This window comes from Mastigoproctus giganteus, chromosome 1 (assembly GCF_048544385.1).
Source record: "Mastigoproctus giganteus isolate SK-2022 chromosome 1, ASM4854438v1, whole genome shotgun sequence".
NCBI lineage: Eukaryota > Metazoa > Arthropoda > Arachnida > Uropygi > Thelyphonidae > Mastigoproctus > Mastigoproctus giganteus.
In genome coordinates, this window is record NC_143575.1 from 107,819,301 (window position 1) to 107,834,688 (window position 15,388).

The following is a 15,388-nucleotide window of genomic DNA, read 5'->3' on the forward strand; positions in this document are numbered from 1 at the left end:
TACTACTACTACTAGTTCAATGAAAAAATTTTTGAAGCTGCACTTAATCCAAATTGAAAGAGCATTTGTTGACCCATTTTTTAATTTTCCTCTCGTTCTTTCTTGTCTTTTCTTTTCTGGGCTCCTGATTTGTGAAAATACATTTTGGAGAGATGATTTATAATTTATACTTTTATATCTGAAAAAAGGAAAAAAAAGACAATAAGACAAAAAATATTATATACCAATAATTTAGTAGTAGTAGTAGTAGTAGAAGTAGTGGTAGTAGACTAGTATTAATTAATAGTAGTATTAGTAGTAGTAGAAGTAATGGTAGTAGACTAGTATTAATTAATAGTAGTATTAGTAGTACTGCTATAATTAACGTGACGTACATTGTCATTTAAGAGAACATGCTACGGTAACCCTGCACTTTAAGGTGGAAACACACTATTATCACATCACAGGGCTCTTGTCATGTCACTGTTTAGTGTAAACTGTGAAGTCAGTCACAGAAGCATCACTATAACATAGGGTGACCAGATTAAAAATTTGATCTCTGGGTACTCAAGCTTATGTTTTGGGTATTCATTCCTCGTTTTGGGGTACTCGCATTATGTCTTTAAAAAAAACCAACAATTTTAATAACAAATATTTTATTTCTATATTTTTTTGATTTTTTCAAGTTCATAGAATGCAAAATTAGTCAAATTTTAATAAAATTAACCAAATTGTGGCCTGTGCTTTAATTTGTTTAATTTGGAAAATTTTATTGCAAGAGTTATAAACACTACAGGAAACTTTTATAAATATTAACGTCAAATGTTTTACATAATTGTTTACAATACATATTCAATAAACTTGATTTATTTTATCAAAAAGAAAATATTTACCTAGCAATCCTTTTCATTTGAGCAAATTTTCTTTAAGTTTCTCATTTTTTAGTACATATGTGTAAAAATGTTTGCATGACATATTGTGATTGATTTTCATCATCAGTTCTCCATCACCATTCTTTAGGTCTTATTTATTTCAATCCTTTTTCCATTAAGCTAAATACTCGTTCACTTATTGCATTTGAATGAGGCAAAGCAAAAACAAAATTAATATTTTTTTCTGTATTACGTACTTCGTATGCATTTAAAAATTTTATCAAAATATCTGTGGTATTTTTGAGGTCTTTTGTCTCAATATTTTTATGGACTGGAATGATTTCAACAGAACATATTCTTCATACAGCACATCGATATTGATATTTGGAGTTTTAAATAAAAAAAAGTTTGTTGCCTGAGCCTTAAAACATTACAATGCAATAAAAAAGAAGTCAAGTAGAATGTAAAAGGTTACAAAGGAAGCATAATATAAATATTCTATAACCCTCTTTGTAAATAGGATAGAATGTCGTTTTTTGAGTCTTTAAGGGTGCATTTCAATGCCAACTTTATCATCAGTTAATTCTTTCTTCTTAAATAATCATCTAAACAAGGTGTTTTATGATTTCTGCTTTTTTCAAATATCCCATTTCAAATTTTAAAAAAGAGGTATCTTGGAAATATAATTCCAAAAAAGGGGTATTTGTACCCGAAATGGGGTACGCCTAGCAACCCTACTGTAACATTGTATATGTGTTATTCTCTTTTGAGGAATGCTGAAGTGAAATGAATTGCCACAGTTCATCCTCTTCTTCAGATTTCGAAGAAGATTTAGAAAATACATGTGCTTTTCATATAGTTGAGAAAACAAAAGAGTACGCAATGGATACACAACATAAACCGGAAGAGAACAGAAAAAGGCAAATTCCATCATTTACTGCAGGACTTAGAAGAAAATGAAAATTTTTTTAAAATCTACTTATGGATGAATAAAGAATTTAATTTCCTGTATAATCTAATTAAGGATGACATACAAGGGCAAAACAACAATTTCAAAATTCAATCAGTGCTAAGGAAAAATTAGTTGTATGTTTAAGGAAAGTTGAAATACTCCAAGTTTAATTTTGAATAAGGATTTATTCTGTCAAAATACAAAACAAAAATTTTTAATGAAATTTAATAACAACAAAAAACTACTTCTCAACCCTAAAAATTGAACTTGTAAGAAATTGTTATGAGTTGTACAAATTGAAATGATCAACTTGTTCGTTCTCTAAATTTGTTAATTGTAATACTGCTGCTCTATTTTCCTCCTTTGGCCATTTTTGAGCATCTCTGTGACCGGACATTTGCAGTGAGTATGCCGAGTAGCTGGTCAAAGTGGAGAGTGCTTCGGAATATGTACAGGAGCAAGGCCCTTGATGTTGTTATTTGTTTTCAGATATTCTTACTTGTGCACTGAAAACAGCATTATTTACTTGTAATTTAATTTTCTATTAGCATTTCCTCAATTTTTCTCTTGTCACGCCTAACGAAATTTCTGTTCAAACAGAAATATCTGAGCTCTTCAAAGTGCAATTCATTAACATTGAATTGCACTTTGAAGGGTTGTTGGTGAGGAAAGGTTTAAGAGTGTTTTGTATGCAGATTTAGGATTGCCTGGTATTCTGATAAGTAAATGAACAAGCTGCGTGGAGTCATTTTTCATCATATCAACCTCAGCCTATCAACCAACTGGGTCTGTGTAACTAGAAAACTGGAGCCTTGGTGATTTTAATGTTCACAACTGGAGCTGTGAACATTAAAATCACCAAGCAAAACTTGGTTACTTCTCACCATTTGGGCAAAAGACTACAGAAAGTCAAGTTTCAAAGATAGGAAGTCAAAGAGCTTTTTCCAAGTGATTAGTAGAGGGAACAGATAAACTTCACAAAATGGAGTAATGGGGTTTTTAAGCCAGTGGAAATCAAAAAAGAGATTTCAGATGAGGATATCTCTGACAAGGAATATCAGAATGGTCATGCGTTTTCCATCTGCATGGAAATTAGCTCTATCCAGCCCATCCCCAAAAAAGGTAATGAAAATCCCTCCTTTCCAACTATTGCCTCATTGCACTTACTTTTACTCTTTCTGAAGTACTAGAGAAATCCACCAACTCTGAGTTCTGTCAGTGTTTATCCACCAGTGAGATCCTGGATTACATTACGCATCATTGGACAATTTCAATGGAAAAGGTTGATGAAAAAGTTGCTCTTGTAACTTCCAAGGGTTTTGATGTTTGGCAACAAGGTCTTCTAAACAAGTTTCCTTCTTACGGTTTGCATTCTATGTTTTTTGCAACTGGGTAGTCAGCTTTCTCCATGAAAAGTCACTGAAATTGATAGCTCTGTCTTTTACCTTCTTAACTAATGCAGGTGTTCCCTAAGGCACACTTCTTTCCCTCAGTCTTTTCCTCTAGTATAAACAACCTTTTACTGAAAAATCGTGACCATAGTTTTTCCAATGATAGCCCACTACATTCTGCTGTCTAGTTTGAGAAACCTTCCTCTGCACAAGCAGCTTCAACCAGTTCATGAAATGCTGATCTCTGTGTAATTTTTCAATGGGGCAAAGAAAGCTTAGTTAACTACTAGAAAGACGTAGTTAACTAATTTTTTCTACTTTTGTTCATTGGAACAACCTTCTGTCACATTTATTTCACAAAAATTTATGTCTGATGTCAACAAGTATCTTGTCTGGGGCTGATGGAATCTATACAATTATGTTCAATAGTGGTAATTAAACCTTTAACCATCATTAATGAAAATATGATTAGAACAGGAAAAATAGATTTCCTATTCACAAGGGTGGTTCAAAAGGTGAGATATGTAACTACACACCTCTATGTTTAACTTCTGTGCCAGGGAAATGGAATTAACGGTTAAATAAATAAATGTAATATCATCTTGGTAGGAGTGGAGCTATAAAGCAATCACAGCATGGATTTGTTAAAGAGAGATCATACCTTACTAATTTGATTAGCTACTGAGGTTGTTACAAAAGAACTGGATGCAAAAAACCGCACCACCTGTGATTGTTGTATGATTGAAACAACATAGTCATTAGGGACAAGTTACTACTATGGACAAAGGTTTTCTACATCAGCATTTTGGGAGTAATACTCTTGATCTGATTATCAGTAGTGATTCTTCATGCATTAAGAACCTGCAAATAAAGGAACAACTAGGTGGCGGTGATCAGTGTGCTGAAGTGGGATTTACTCAAAAAGGTAACTACCATTAGGGGTAAAGGGAAGGGTTATTGCTTTCGTAAAGGCGACTATGATGGACTGAGACAGTATTTAAATTCTATACAGTGGGACCAACTGATGATGTTACCAACAGCAAATGCAAAATGGGAAGCATTCAAAGAACTTATCTTGGAAGCTACTAGGCTTTTCATATCAACTAAGAAATATTGTCCAAGATTTAGGCTTAAATGGATGTCAGATGAACTAATTTGACATTTGACAGAGAAGAAAAATGCATGGGATACATATAAATTAATGGGTGACATGGAAGCCTATGATAGATATAAACTGGTCTGTAACCAAGTCACAAAGGAGATTAGGCAGGCAAAGGCAGATTATGAGAAATCCTTGGCAAAGGATGCAAAGAAAAACAGAAAAGAGTTCTTTACCTATGCAAACTCCAGAAGGAAAGGGATGAATCAGATTGGTCCACTGGATATTGATGGTTCAACAGTTGAGGATCCTGCCCAGGTGGCTAACAAACTAAACGAGTATTTTGCATCTACATTCACACATGAAGAGTTATTCAGGAAGGGGAATGCCAGAGGTGAAGTAAACTCTGGCATTCCCCTTCTCTGGAAAGTGGAGAGAAATTGTTGAGGATAAACATAAAAAAGGCACCTGGGGTGGATGGGATCTATCCAGTTATATTAAAGGAGGCAACAAAGGAAGTAAGCAAAACCTTAGCCATAATTATGAGAGCTTCTTTGGACTCAGGGGAGGTACCCATAGACTGGAGATGTGCCAATGTGACCCCAATTCACAAAGGAGGATCAAAGGCTGACACAAGTAATTATAGACCTGTGAGTTTAACTTCTGTTCCAGGAAAATTAATGGAGGCACTGGTTAAAGAAGCACTGCAGGATCATCTAGATAAGACTTCAGTTATAGCTCAGACACAGCATGGTTTTGTTAAGGGAAAGTCTTGCCTGACCAATTTGACTGGATACTATGATGCAGTCACAAAAGAACTGGATGTGCAGGGAATAACTTTGATATTATATATTTGGATCTTAGAAAGGCTTTTGATGCTGTTGCACATGGAAGACTGCTGCACAAATTGGAGCAGTGTGGCATTGGAGGCAAATTGCTGCTATGGAAAGGGATGGTTGAGGGGGAGAAGACAGAGAGTGGTAATCAATGGACACTGCTCATCGTGGACTAATGTTATTAGTGGAGTCCCTCAGGGTTCAGTGTTGGGTCCATTATTGTTTTCTGTATTTATTAATGATATTGGTGATGGTATATCAAGCTTAATGTCCAAGTTTGCAGACGATACAAAGGTTGGCAGGGTTGTTAAGGACACTACTGATGCTATGCTGCTGCTGCAACAGGATATGGAAAGGTTAAGCAGATGGGCTGAGAGGTGGCAAATGAAGTTTAACATTGACAAATATAAAGTACTACATATGGGAAACAGCAACCCCAGAGCAACGTATCAACTCTGTGGTACTACACTGACAGTGGTAGAGAATGAAAAGGTCCTGGGGGTAATTGTGCAGGCAGATATGAAGTTCTCTGAGCAGTGCAGACAGGCTGCTAGAGTAGCTCATGGCGTCTTGTCAATGATATACAGGAATTTTTCTAGCAGGGATAAGGAGGTGATTATTCCCTTATATAAGGCAATGGTTAGGCCACACCTTGAGTACTGTATACAGGTCTGGAGGCCTCATTTCACGAAGGATGTAGAGCTGCTGGAATGAGTATAGAGAACGGCAACAAGATTAGTGAATGGAACAAAGGGTTGCTCTTACAAAGAAAGGCTTAAGTTTTGCAAATTACAGTGTCTGGAGACTAGGCACTGGCAAGGTCATCTGACTGAGGTGTATAAAGCCTTGAATGGTTTGAGCATGCTCAATACTGATGGGATTCTTCCTCTTGCTCAGAATAATCACCTGAGAGGGCATAAATTCAAATTGAGGACAGACAGATAGATGTGAGAAAGTTTGCCTTTAGCCCGCGGGTAGTTGGTTGGTGGAACAGACTTCCATCCCTTGTTGCGGAAGTTGATAGCCTAAATAAACTTAAGGCTCAGCTGGACAGGTATTTCGAACGAATGGAGGGGTGAAATGGAAGTGTTTTTTTTTGTTTCTTTTTGGCTGATGCTGCATAAGCTTGCTTTCTTGCATCATATGCCTCTACTAATGCTAATGCTAAGGGATCATTAGTTGTAAAACAGTGATTATAAATGGCCTCTGTTCTTCATGGACTAATGTGATAAGTGGGGTTCCACATGGGCCCCCTTACTCTTTTTAATATTTATTAATGATATTGGTATAGGTATTTCAAATTTGCTGGCAATATAAAAGTTAATCATGTAATCAGGGCATGCTGTTTCAAGATGGTCCAAATAAATTACGCAGATGGGCTGGAAAATGGCAAATGTGCTTAAACAGAGATAAACTCAAGGTACTCTATTTGGGTAGCAGCAATCCTAATTTACATAACATCTGAACAGTACAAAAGATCTAGGAGTAATACAGTCCAATATGAAAGGCAGCCAACAGCCTCTGGAGTCTGTTATTGATATGCAGAAACTTTGCCAAAGAGATTATTATCCCATTGTATAGGGTCTTCATTTTGAAAGTAAACCTAAAAATGATAAAAGGAAAATACAATTTATTTTCACAATAATTATAGTTTATAAACAATGCCAGAAATGTCCTCCATTGTTAGAAATACATTATTTCACTCTTTTGATCATGTTTCAAGCAACATGACAGAGTTTGTGTTAATACAGTGCTGACTGTATTCAGTGCTCACTTTGACTTCCAAATTGCTTTATGGATTACTCTTGTCTTTAAAGTTTTATGCTTTAATAAGTTCCCCTAAAACAGAAGTCTAGGGTTATTTTATCAAGAGTCCAAAGTCCTTATGATATGATTTGATTACCAAAAAACTACTGCAACATTTCAATGATTTAAGCATGTGGTATGGCAGGTTGTCCCATCCTATTAGAGCCAGACTTATTTCATTTTCCTCTAGCAATGCAATAAACTGCATTATGATGCCTTGATAAGCATCAGAGGAGACAGTTTAACCAAAAATATGGGCCCGACTACTGTTGTTAAACACCAATTGTTTTGCACATGTAAGGTTTTTGTAAAAAAAAAAAAAAAAAAAAGTGCAGATTTTCAGCACTCTATAATCTCTAATTTTGACCATTGATGAAGTCGCCCTTTTTCAGTGAAATAAATTTTATCCAAAATTTCAATACTGAAGGTATTGAAATTTTGGCAAAGTAAACTTTTAAAGCGGCAATAGTATCATAATCTTTTAACATTATTTAACATCCAAATGTGGATTTAGTATGGAAAATATTTTAGGTTTTCTTATAGCAAAATGAGCTGAACCAAGTGATATTCTCTTTTGAATGTCAAGTTTCCATAGAAATTTGTTTAGAGATTGCAAAATTGTTTTCTAATGTTGTCTAAAGTGTCATGAGTAAGAACATTCCTTTTACTCATTCCCAAATGATCTATACTTCCAAAACTTCTTTATTATCTTGAAAACTGCAGCTTTGCATGATTTTGTAATGAAGTTATTTCAACATTTTCTTTTCTAATGCTTTTAAGCCTATAGTGTTGGACTTGGCAGGTCCCTCTCCAAAATAACTGTTGTGAATTAATTAGTGGTTCAGTGCTAATAGCTGGAACCTTCCATACCTTTGTAAATATAGTCACACTTTTATTTGAGCTGTTGTTGTTGTTGTTGTTGTTATTTGGTTTTTAGGAGCATTAGCAAGTAAGGCCATATTGCTCCGGGAATATGCGGTGGTCATTCCCTGACCTTTCCGCATCCTCCGTATTTGGTGGTGACGGGCTCGAACCCCGGTCTAATCAAGAAGCGTGTGCTATGCACTGCTGCTCCTTCCCACTTTTATTTGAACAGTTCTGGATGTGGGAACAATTATTGTTTATGTGGAATTATATCTGCAAAGGACCTGTCCAGTATTCTGCAACTATATACTATTTTTGCCTTCCACTTCAACATACTAGTCTTGGTTTAAACATCACATAAAACTATGTTGGATGATGGTTCTGCTACAAAAATTATATACTCATTGTTTTATTGTTTAATTATTGTACAAAATTAGTTTTTTTGTGTCAATTATTATTATTTATTCCTTTATTTATTTTAAAACCATATTAATATGTGTACATGCATAAGTTCGAATTTTTGTGCTCTTAATGGTTTCCTGAACTGGGAAATGGAAGCAATTATTAGTTTTGTGTTTATATATTACGAGATATATATATATATTTTTTTTTTTTTTTTCAGCAAAACAAATAAGAGTTTTGTTTCATTGAAAATAATGTGTAGAAAAACATTAAGTTTTCAAAATTTCTGTTAACCCACATCCGATCACAAAAAAATGCTGACCACACATATGCAGTTTTAAAAATCAGCAAAGAATATATTCAAAACTGTTCAGTTTTTGATATCGCCTTTATGCATAAGTTTTTTTAAATCTATTAAAAACATGACTGAAAAATCAATTTTTTTATACTAAAAATGTATAATTTTAATTATTTGCTGAAAATAAAACTCCATTTTGCAATTCTTTAGACCTGTGAGTGAAGCGTAAATCAAAAAAACTTGCACACTTCAACCACAGAACAGTTCACTTCACAGCCCACTTCAATGTCACAAAATCAGAGAATGTAACTACTTGGAGGTTCTACTATATATACAAAGCTAACACACTTCAATAATTGTACAAAAGAGATGCCACTCAACTCATGCATATAACTACACTCAACTTGATCCTGCATTTTTTCTTGTTTGCATGATAAGTAACAGAAGTTTGTAGAATTTTCAATAGAAATATCGAAATAAACACTTTTATATTATTATTATTATTAACAGCTACAAAACAGCAATCAAACATGCCTGAGGGTGCAGTTACAAAGCATCATTACACAGCTCCAAAGAAGGAGCATGGAGTATAAATTTACAATGTAAAGAGAAAAGTAAATGTTCATAAAGAGAACAGGAAATTGAAATCTACAGACAAAAATAAATAAATAAAAGAGAATGGATCAGTCAGACTGAAGTGAACAGGAAGGAGAAAGGTTGAACAGTGGTATTTCTTCACACACACACACATTACAGAATGTCTTAGAACTGGTAAGAAGAGTCAATTTTAAGGTTCAGGTAACGGATGTGGTTAGCAGATTCAGTTGTTTCTCGAAGTGTCCAGGAGTACTGAATATCTCCAGATTTGATTTGTTGATTGATCTTGCAGTCCTGTTATAGTAATTGTAGTATCCATAGTTCTTGCATAAGATGGTTTCTTAAAGCATTGAAGTTTATTTGTGAGACGAGATGAGGGCAATTCAGGGTACCATTTAACAGCTGGTTAAAAAGGAGTAAGTCGGCTTTATCTCTTCTTTATTCCAGTGTTTCCAGTCCAAAGAATACACACCACTCTTGGTAAGATTTCTCATTGTATTCAAGGCCACTTTTAAAACAAAAGTAATGTATTGCTCTTTTTTGAATATTTTCAATTTCTAATGTTTGGTAAGCTGCATATGGAGACCAAACATGTGAGGCAAATTCTAGGGTTGGCCTAACATAAATTTTGTAGAAAAAGATGAAAAGTGCCAATTGATTAAAGTCTCGGTTTATTCTTTTTAGAAAGCCTAGTTTTTTGATAGCTGCCTTCACAATATTTGAGACATGAACATCAAAAGTGATTCTTTAATATTTGAGACGTGATTCTTGATTTATATCTAGATTCTAGATTAAATATTAATTTAATATTAATTAAATATTAAATATTAATTCATTAAATATTAAAGAATCAAAAGTGATTCTTTAATATTTAATATTTGAGACATGAACATCAAAAGTGATTCTTTAATAAAGATATCTAAATTTTTGGCTTTACTAACTTTTTTGATCGCCTTGTTTTGATACAGTAAGAAAAATTAAGTTTGGTTTTTTTTTTTGTGTGTGCATTGGCAAAACTCATCAGCTCACACTTATTTTCATTGACTACCATTTTGTTCTCCTTTAGCCACTGAATAACTCGAAGAGCTTCGTTTAGGATGATGCCATCACTGGTATTGCAAATTGCTTTATAAATTTTTATGTCGTCTGCAAATATGTTCATTTTGATTTGGTAGTCTTGGCAGGTCGTTGATGTAGATAAGAAATAATGGGCCTAAGGATGAGCCCTGTGGAACACCAATGTCAAGTTTAAAAGGATATGATATTTTGCCTTTAAATGTCATTGACATTTCTCTACCTTCCAAGTAGTTTGCAATCCAGTTTTAGTGCCTGTCCTCTGAGATCAGAGGCCTTTTGTTAACAGTACCAGGAACTGTGGTTGTGTGGACTGAGTAGACAAAGAGCACAACATCAGTGAAATTGTGCTGGACATCTGTGACCCTGAATGCCTGGCTTTCAGATTTAAAAAAAAAAAAAGTAAAAAATTACATGTAATAAGTATTTATATATATATATATATATTTAAAAGATAAAATATTCGTTTACTTCAAACAGAATTAAAAAAAAAAAGACTTTTCCAGAAATAAAAAACAAAGTTGGTATAATCAGGGGCATGACCACTGCCAGTTAAGATATGGTAATTGTTATAGAAAATCAAAAATCCATGAATAACGAACTTTCTTGCATTTCCTATGTCGAATTTACTAATGAATTTTTCTGTATTTCAGGATGGCTATATGATGGCACAGGTTCATATGATCCAGGATTTTTTGTGTCGGGGTCTATGATAGCAATCAGTGGATTGATGCTGTTTTTAATACCATGCATCCAGAGATATCAACAGAAAGTTAAAGATAAAAATTGCCATCAAAGCTCAGCAGAAAATGTTGAAGACATAACAGGCACTACTGTTTAAGCTATTAACAAATTCACAAAAAGTTCAGGCATTAAACTATCTACATTTCATAATAGTGCACAGAGACCTTTAAAACCTGCTGAATGTGGACTGAAAGTCATTCATCTTTCTACTGATATTGCAGTGTATATTTATAAAGCTGCAAATAAACCTCAAATTGATTTTCAGTGTGCAAATGGTTATAGATAGATTTTAGTAAAGCCTGTTTCTCCTCACATCAGTGCACTTGGCATGTAAACAAATAATGCGAACAGATTTTCTGTTCACATTATTAATATGATTGTCAGGAATATATTCAGGCAAAAAAAGAACAATAATAATAATAATAAAAAACATTAAATTACAGTGATTAAAATAAAAAATTTAATATTTTTAGGATGAGTTCTAATTACCAAATATAGATCAGGCATATAATATGTACTTATCATATAGATGAAATGAACTTGACATGCAACAGTCAAGAACAGCTATTTATGCCATGTTGATCAATTAGTTCAGTCATGACAGATTCTTCAGCGTTCCATTCAGTCAAGTTGCAACTTATAAATTGAAAATAACCTTATATAATATAAATAATATAACATTATATAATAATATAAAACTTATATAAATCAGTTGCAAATTAACTTAAATTGTTAACATCTATGGGCTGAAGCCCATATATAACTGAAATAAGTAATTAAATTATGTTTCTATTAATGTACTTGACACAAATGTGATACACAAGTGCCTTTCATTACAGCTGCTAAAGTCCATAAAACTTCCATTTCAATTTCATAACTGCTCACTAAGAGGAGCTATTCCATTGCATATTTCAGCAGGGTTGAGCACAGTCACTGACTTCCATTTCAGTTTCAGAATCTATCACTTTTAAATAGTGAACGATCCAAATGAATTTGTTTGCTAGCAGAATGTCACAACATGCAATTTGCTATTGCATGTTGTTCTAAATCAAAAATTTTAAGCAATCGGCATTTCACATAAAAGGATTGCTGATGTCCCTCATCTTTTGCCAAATGAAATATAGATATATGGCATCAGAATAGTAGCATATTTATTCTAGAATACCAAACGGACTGTTGGAGTTGATTTTAATAGCATACTAAATCATAACATAAAACATATTATTTATCTCTTTTGTTATCTATTATCTCAAATCTAAATTTGTGATAGTACTGATACATTAAAGTCACACCTTCTACCATGCCACAAAGAGCCCAGTTACACTCAACAATATATCACCAATTGATTATATTGCTGAATTTAACATTCCTGAAACAGAATGTATAATCATATTGTAACTTATCTTCCTTTGACAGATGCAACATACACATTTCCTATTAATATTTCTCCCCTCTCCCCAATTTATGTTTATATACAAGGTTTGTCAATTAAGTTCTAGGACAGAAGTCCACCGTATGCATGTCAAAGTACACAGGACTGTGACGCAGCATACTGTGGTAGTTGATCTGTGTGGCATCATCATTAGGTTAGGTGATGGAACGAAGAGCAAACATTAAATTTTGTTTCAATTTGGAAGAGAAGTGCAACTGAAACTTGTGGATTGGTAATACTGCTCTATCTAAACAGACAGAAAATTGTTAACAAAATGTTTTTCAATGGTTTGCAAGATTTTGGAATGGCTATGGGAGATGTGAAAGACAAGGAGCACTAGACATCCAACAATGCTTTGAACACCAGAAATGGTTAAAAAGGTTGCACTTTGATTGTGTACAAACCTAATTCAACAATAAATTTATTTTCAACAATTTATTTATTTTCTAGCTTTCTCCCTTATTCCGAGATAATTCCAAAAAAAAAAAAAGGCAGATTTTCTAAAAGGTACTTTGAAACTAAAAAAACAAACTGATTTATTTTTCTGTTATGCATAGTTAATTCTTTACACAGAAATCTAAACAAAATGTTGACTCTGAAAAAATAACTCAGAAATAAAAAGGATAAACATTGAGGATTAAGTAACTGTCAAAATACATAAACACTTTCAGTATTTGAGTAAAATAATAGTTCACATATAATAATAACAATTCATCCAATCCTATTTATTCCTTGCAGTATATGCCAAAAGATTATACAGTACTTCTCAAAAGTTCTGAATTTTTTTGAATATTTCTACAAGGATAGCCAACAAGAGCTCAGGGAAAGTTGGCTGACCAGATTACAAAAAAAAAAAAAATAAATAAATAAACAATAATTATCTATCAGAGTATATCTGTGTTCAGGGAGAACTGTTGATGGCAGTTAGAAAGTGTGATGAGAGCTTAAGTGCCATTCAGTATTCTGATGAACTTATATGAGTGCATGAGGAACAAGATTGATGCCCATGAAGAAATTAAAGAGAGGGACCCATAAAACCCATGCAACTCAATGAGATCCTCCACAACAAAATGCATTGGTTCAACAGGAAATATATTTTGTAAAAGGATAGGTGGAATAGGACCATGATACGTTTGCCAGGGGCAAAAGTTGGCAACATTATAGAACAGCTATCATCTTTTAGTGCACAAAAAAAAGGTGATATTGTTGTATACAGTGGTATGAAAGACATTAAGAGTAGGAGATTTGAGGATTTACTCAACAAGCACAGGGCAAAAAAGAAAAATTCATGAGTTAAAGGATTAAATTTGAAAGTGTCGACAATTCTGCCCAAACACGACAGGAGGGATATATTACAAAGCCTCATCATTTAACAGTTTGGCCCTGGAGAGTCTATGCAAGGCTCACTGGGTAGAATTTTTCTCAGTGTATTCTATACTTGTTAACAGGAGAGACTGATTTTACAGTGTAGTGTTCTATCAAAAAACATGCTAAAAAAAATGCTAACAAGGTAGTGTTCGATCAAAAAACTACTAACTTGGTGAGGGCACACGCAAAATAATAGATTGATAGCAGCCATAGGCAGAGGCATAACTGATTCTTGCACTTACGCCTCCCATTGATTCTACTGAGACATAACTTGGAAAGCAAGATGTCAGGGATTAAAAGTTACCAAGAGTAAAAGCAGGTACATATATGCTTGCATGTACACTAAAGCTGGGAGTACAGTAAATATATTTGATGAATTTGAAGTAGTGGTTAAGTCATCAAATATGACCACTGTAAGAATATCAAAGGCACATGGTGTCATTCATACATAAGGGATTACTGTATAGTGTTGCTTATCAAAGCTGCTCCGGAGGTCCACGTTTGTATACTCTGTTTTGCAGTACAAACTCTGTAAAGGACAGACACGGTACAAGTTTTAGTGTTGGTCTGCTTAGTGTAGGGTTGTGTTAGTCTGTTGTTCCTCTGGCCATTTAGCCACAGGGGCCCCTAGTGGAGCCCCATGTTACCCATACTTTGCTGTGAAGGCAGACAGGGTGTAGTAGGGAGTAAATATGAAGTCTCTGGTGGGGGCAAACCCTGGACTGTGCCTGAGCTTACCAGGGAGAGCCCCTGGCAGACATAAGAGATATAAAATTTCAATATGGGTGTATACAATGTGTACAGAAAGTAAGAAAAAAAAAAAAAAAACTCTCATATTATGGCCACCCAAGAATAACCACATGTATCCATGTGTATTATGTCCATAAATTGCTTGTGTTTTCTGGTCAGATAGCTGGTGGGGAAATCAGTTCCCTGTGGGAAACCTTGCTATCCTTTCCCAAGACTGATTAATTCAGCTACGGAGTGAAATAGAGCCAATTAAAGTTCCTCAAGTCACCAATGGGAATTGAACCCAGACCTTTTCCACCCAGTGTGAAGGAGGTGGTGATTATGAATACCGTGAAAATGTACGAAAGGAGAGGAGGAGAAGAAGTTAGGCTCTTAGAAAGCACACAGAATTAAGGCAATGCACCTAGTTGACGTGGGTACCAATGCAATGTTATGTCAATGTCACCCAGGGATTAAAAGTTACAAATTACAATAAAAGTTATTCCAAGTGTGGTCTAACAATCCAAATTACTTCTACTTTTTGAAACGTGCTTAATAACAAAGGAAGCATACCTAATGTCGATTGTGTCGTTCAATTCAACTGAGATCAACAAGCTGGCAGCATAGCAGTTTATCATAAGAGAGAAAATCATACTCATGTTGTTACTTCTCTATGGAAGTGATCAACAAACTGTTGGAATTTTCATGAGTGTTAAGACCTGTTGGAGACATTTGTGCAGCTGAATGCCTTCTTCCTGATGATCAAACAATATTGTCGGTAGTAATTTAATTTCACCTAACCAAAAGATCAAAGGCGCCGCCGTAGCCAGGTGGGAAGGAGCAGCAGTGCGTAGCACACGCTTCTTGATTAGACCGGGGTTCGAGCCCGTCACCACCAAATACGGAGGATGTGGAAAGGTCAAGGGAATGACCACCGCATATTCC

The 15,388-nt window shown here is 34.4% G+C and overlaps 2 protein-coding genes across 6 annotated transcripts in view; one reads left to right on the plus strand and one right to left on the minus strand.

Moving 5' to 3' along the window:
- Positions 1–11,256, plus strand: part of LOC150091085 (monocarboxylate transporter 12-like) — a 183,417-nt gene extending 172,161 nt beyond the window's left edge. For all 5 annotated transcript variants that reach the window (XM_090374147.1, XM_090374129.1, XM_090374165.1 and 2 more), the window contains one exon: positions 10,824–11,256. In XM_090374147.1, coding sequence (XP_090230273.1) covers positions 10,824–11,011 — 188 coding nt within the window. In that variant the 3' untranslated portion in view covers positions 11,012–11,256. The remainder of the gene's footprint in view (positions 1–10,823) is intronic.
- LOC150091086 (COP9 signalosome complex subunit 9) overlaps positions 6,698–15,388 on the minus strand; it is a 59,545-nt gene continuing 50,854 nt past the window's right edge. The window contains exon 5 of the mRNA XM_090374187.1: positions 6,698–6,732. The gene's annotated coding sequence lies outside the window, so the exon portion shown is untranslated. The remainder of the gene's footprint in view (positions 6,733–15,388) is intronic.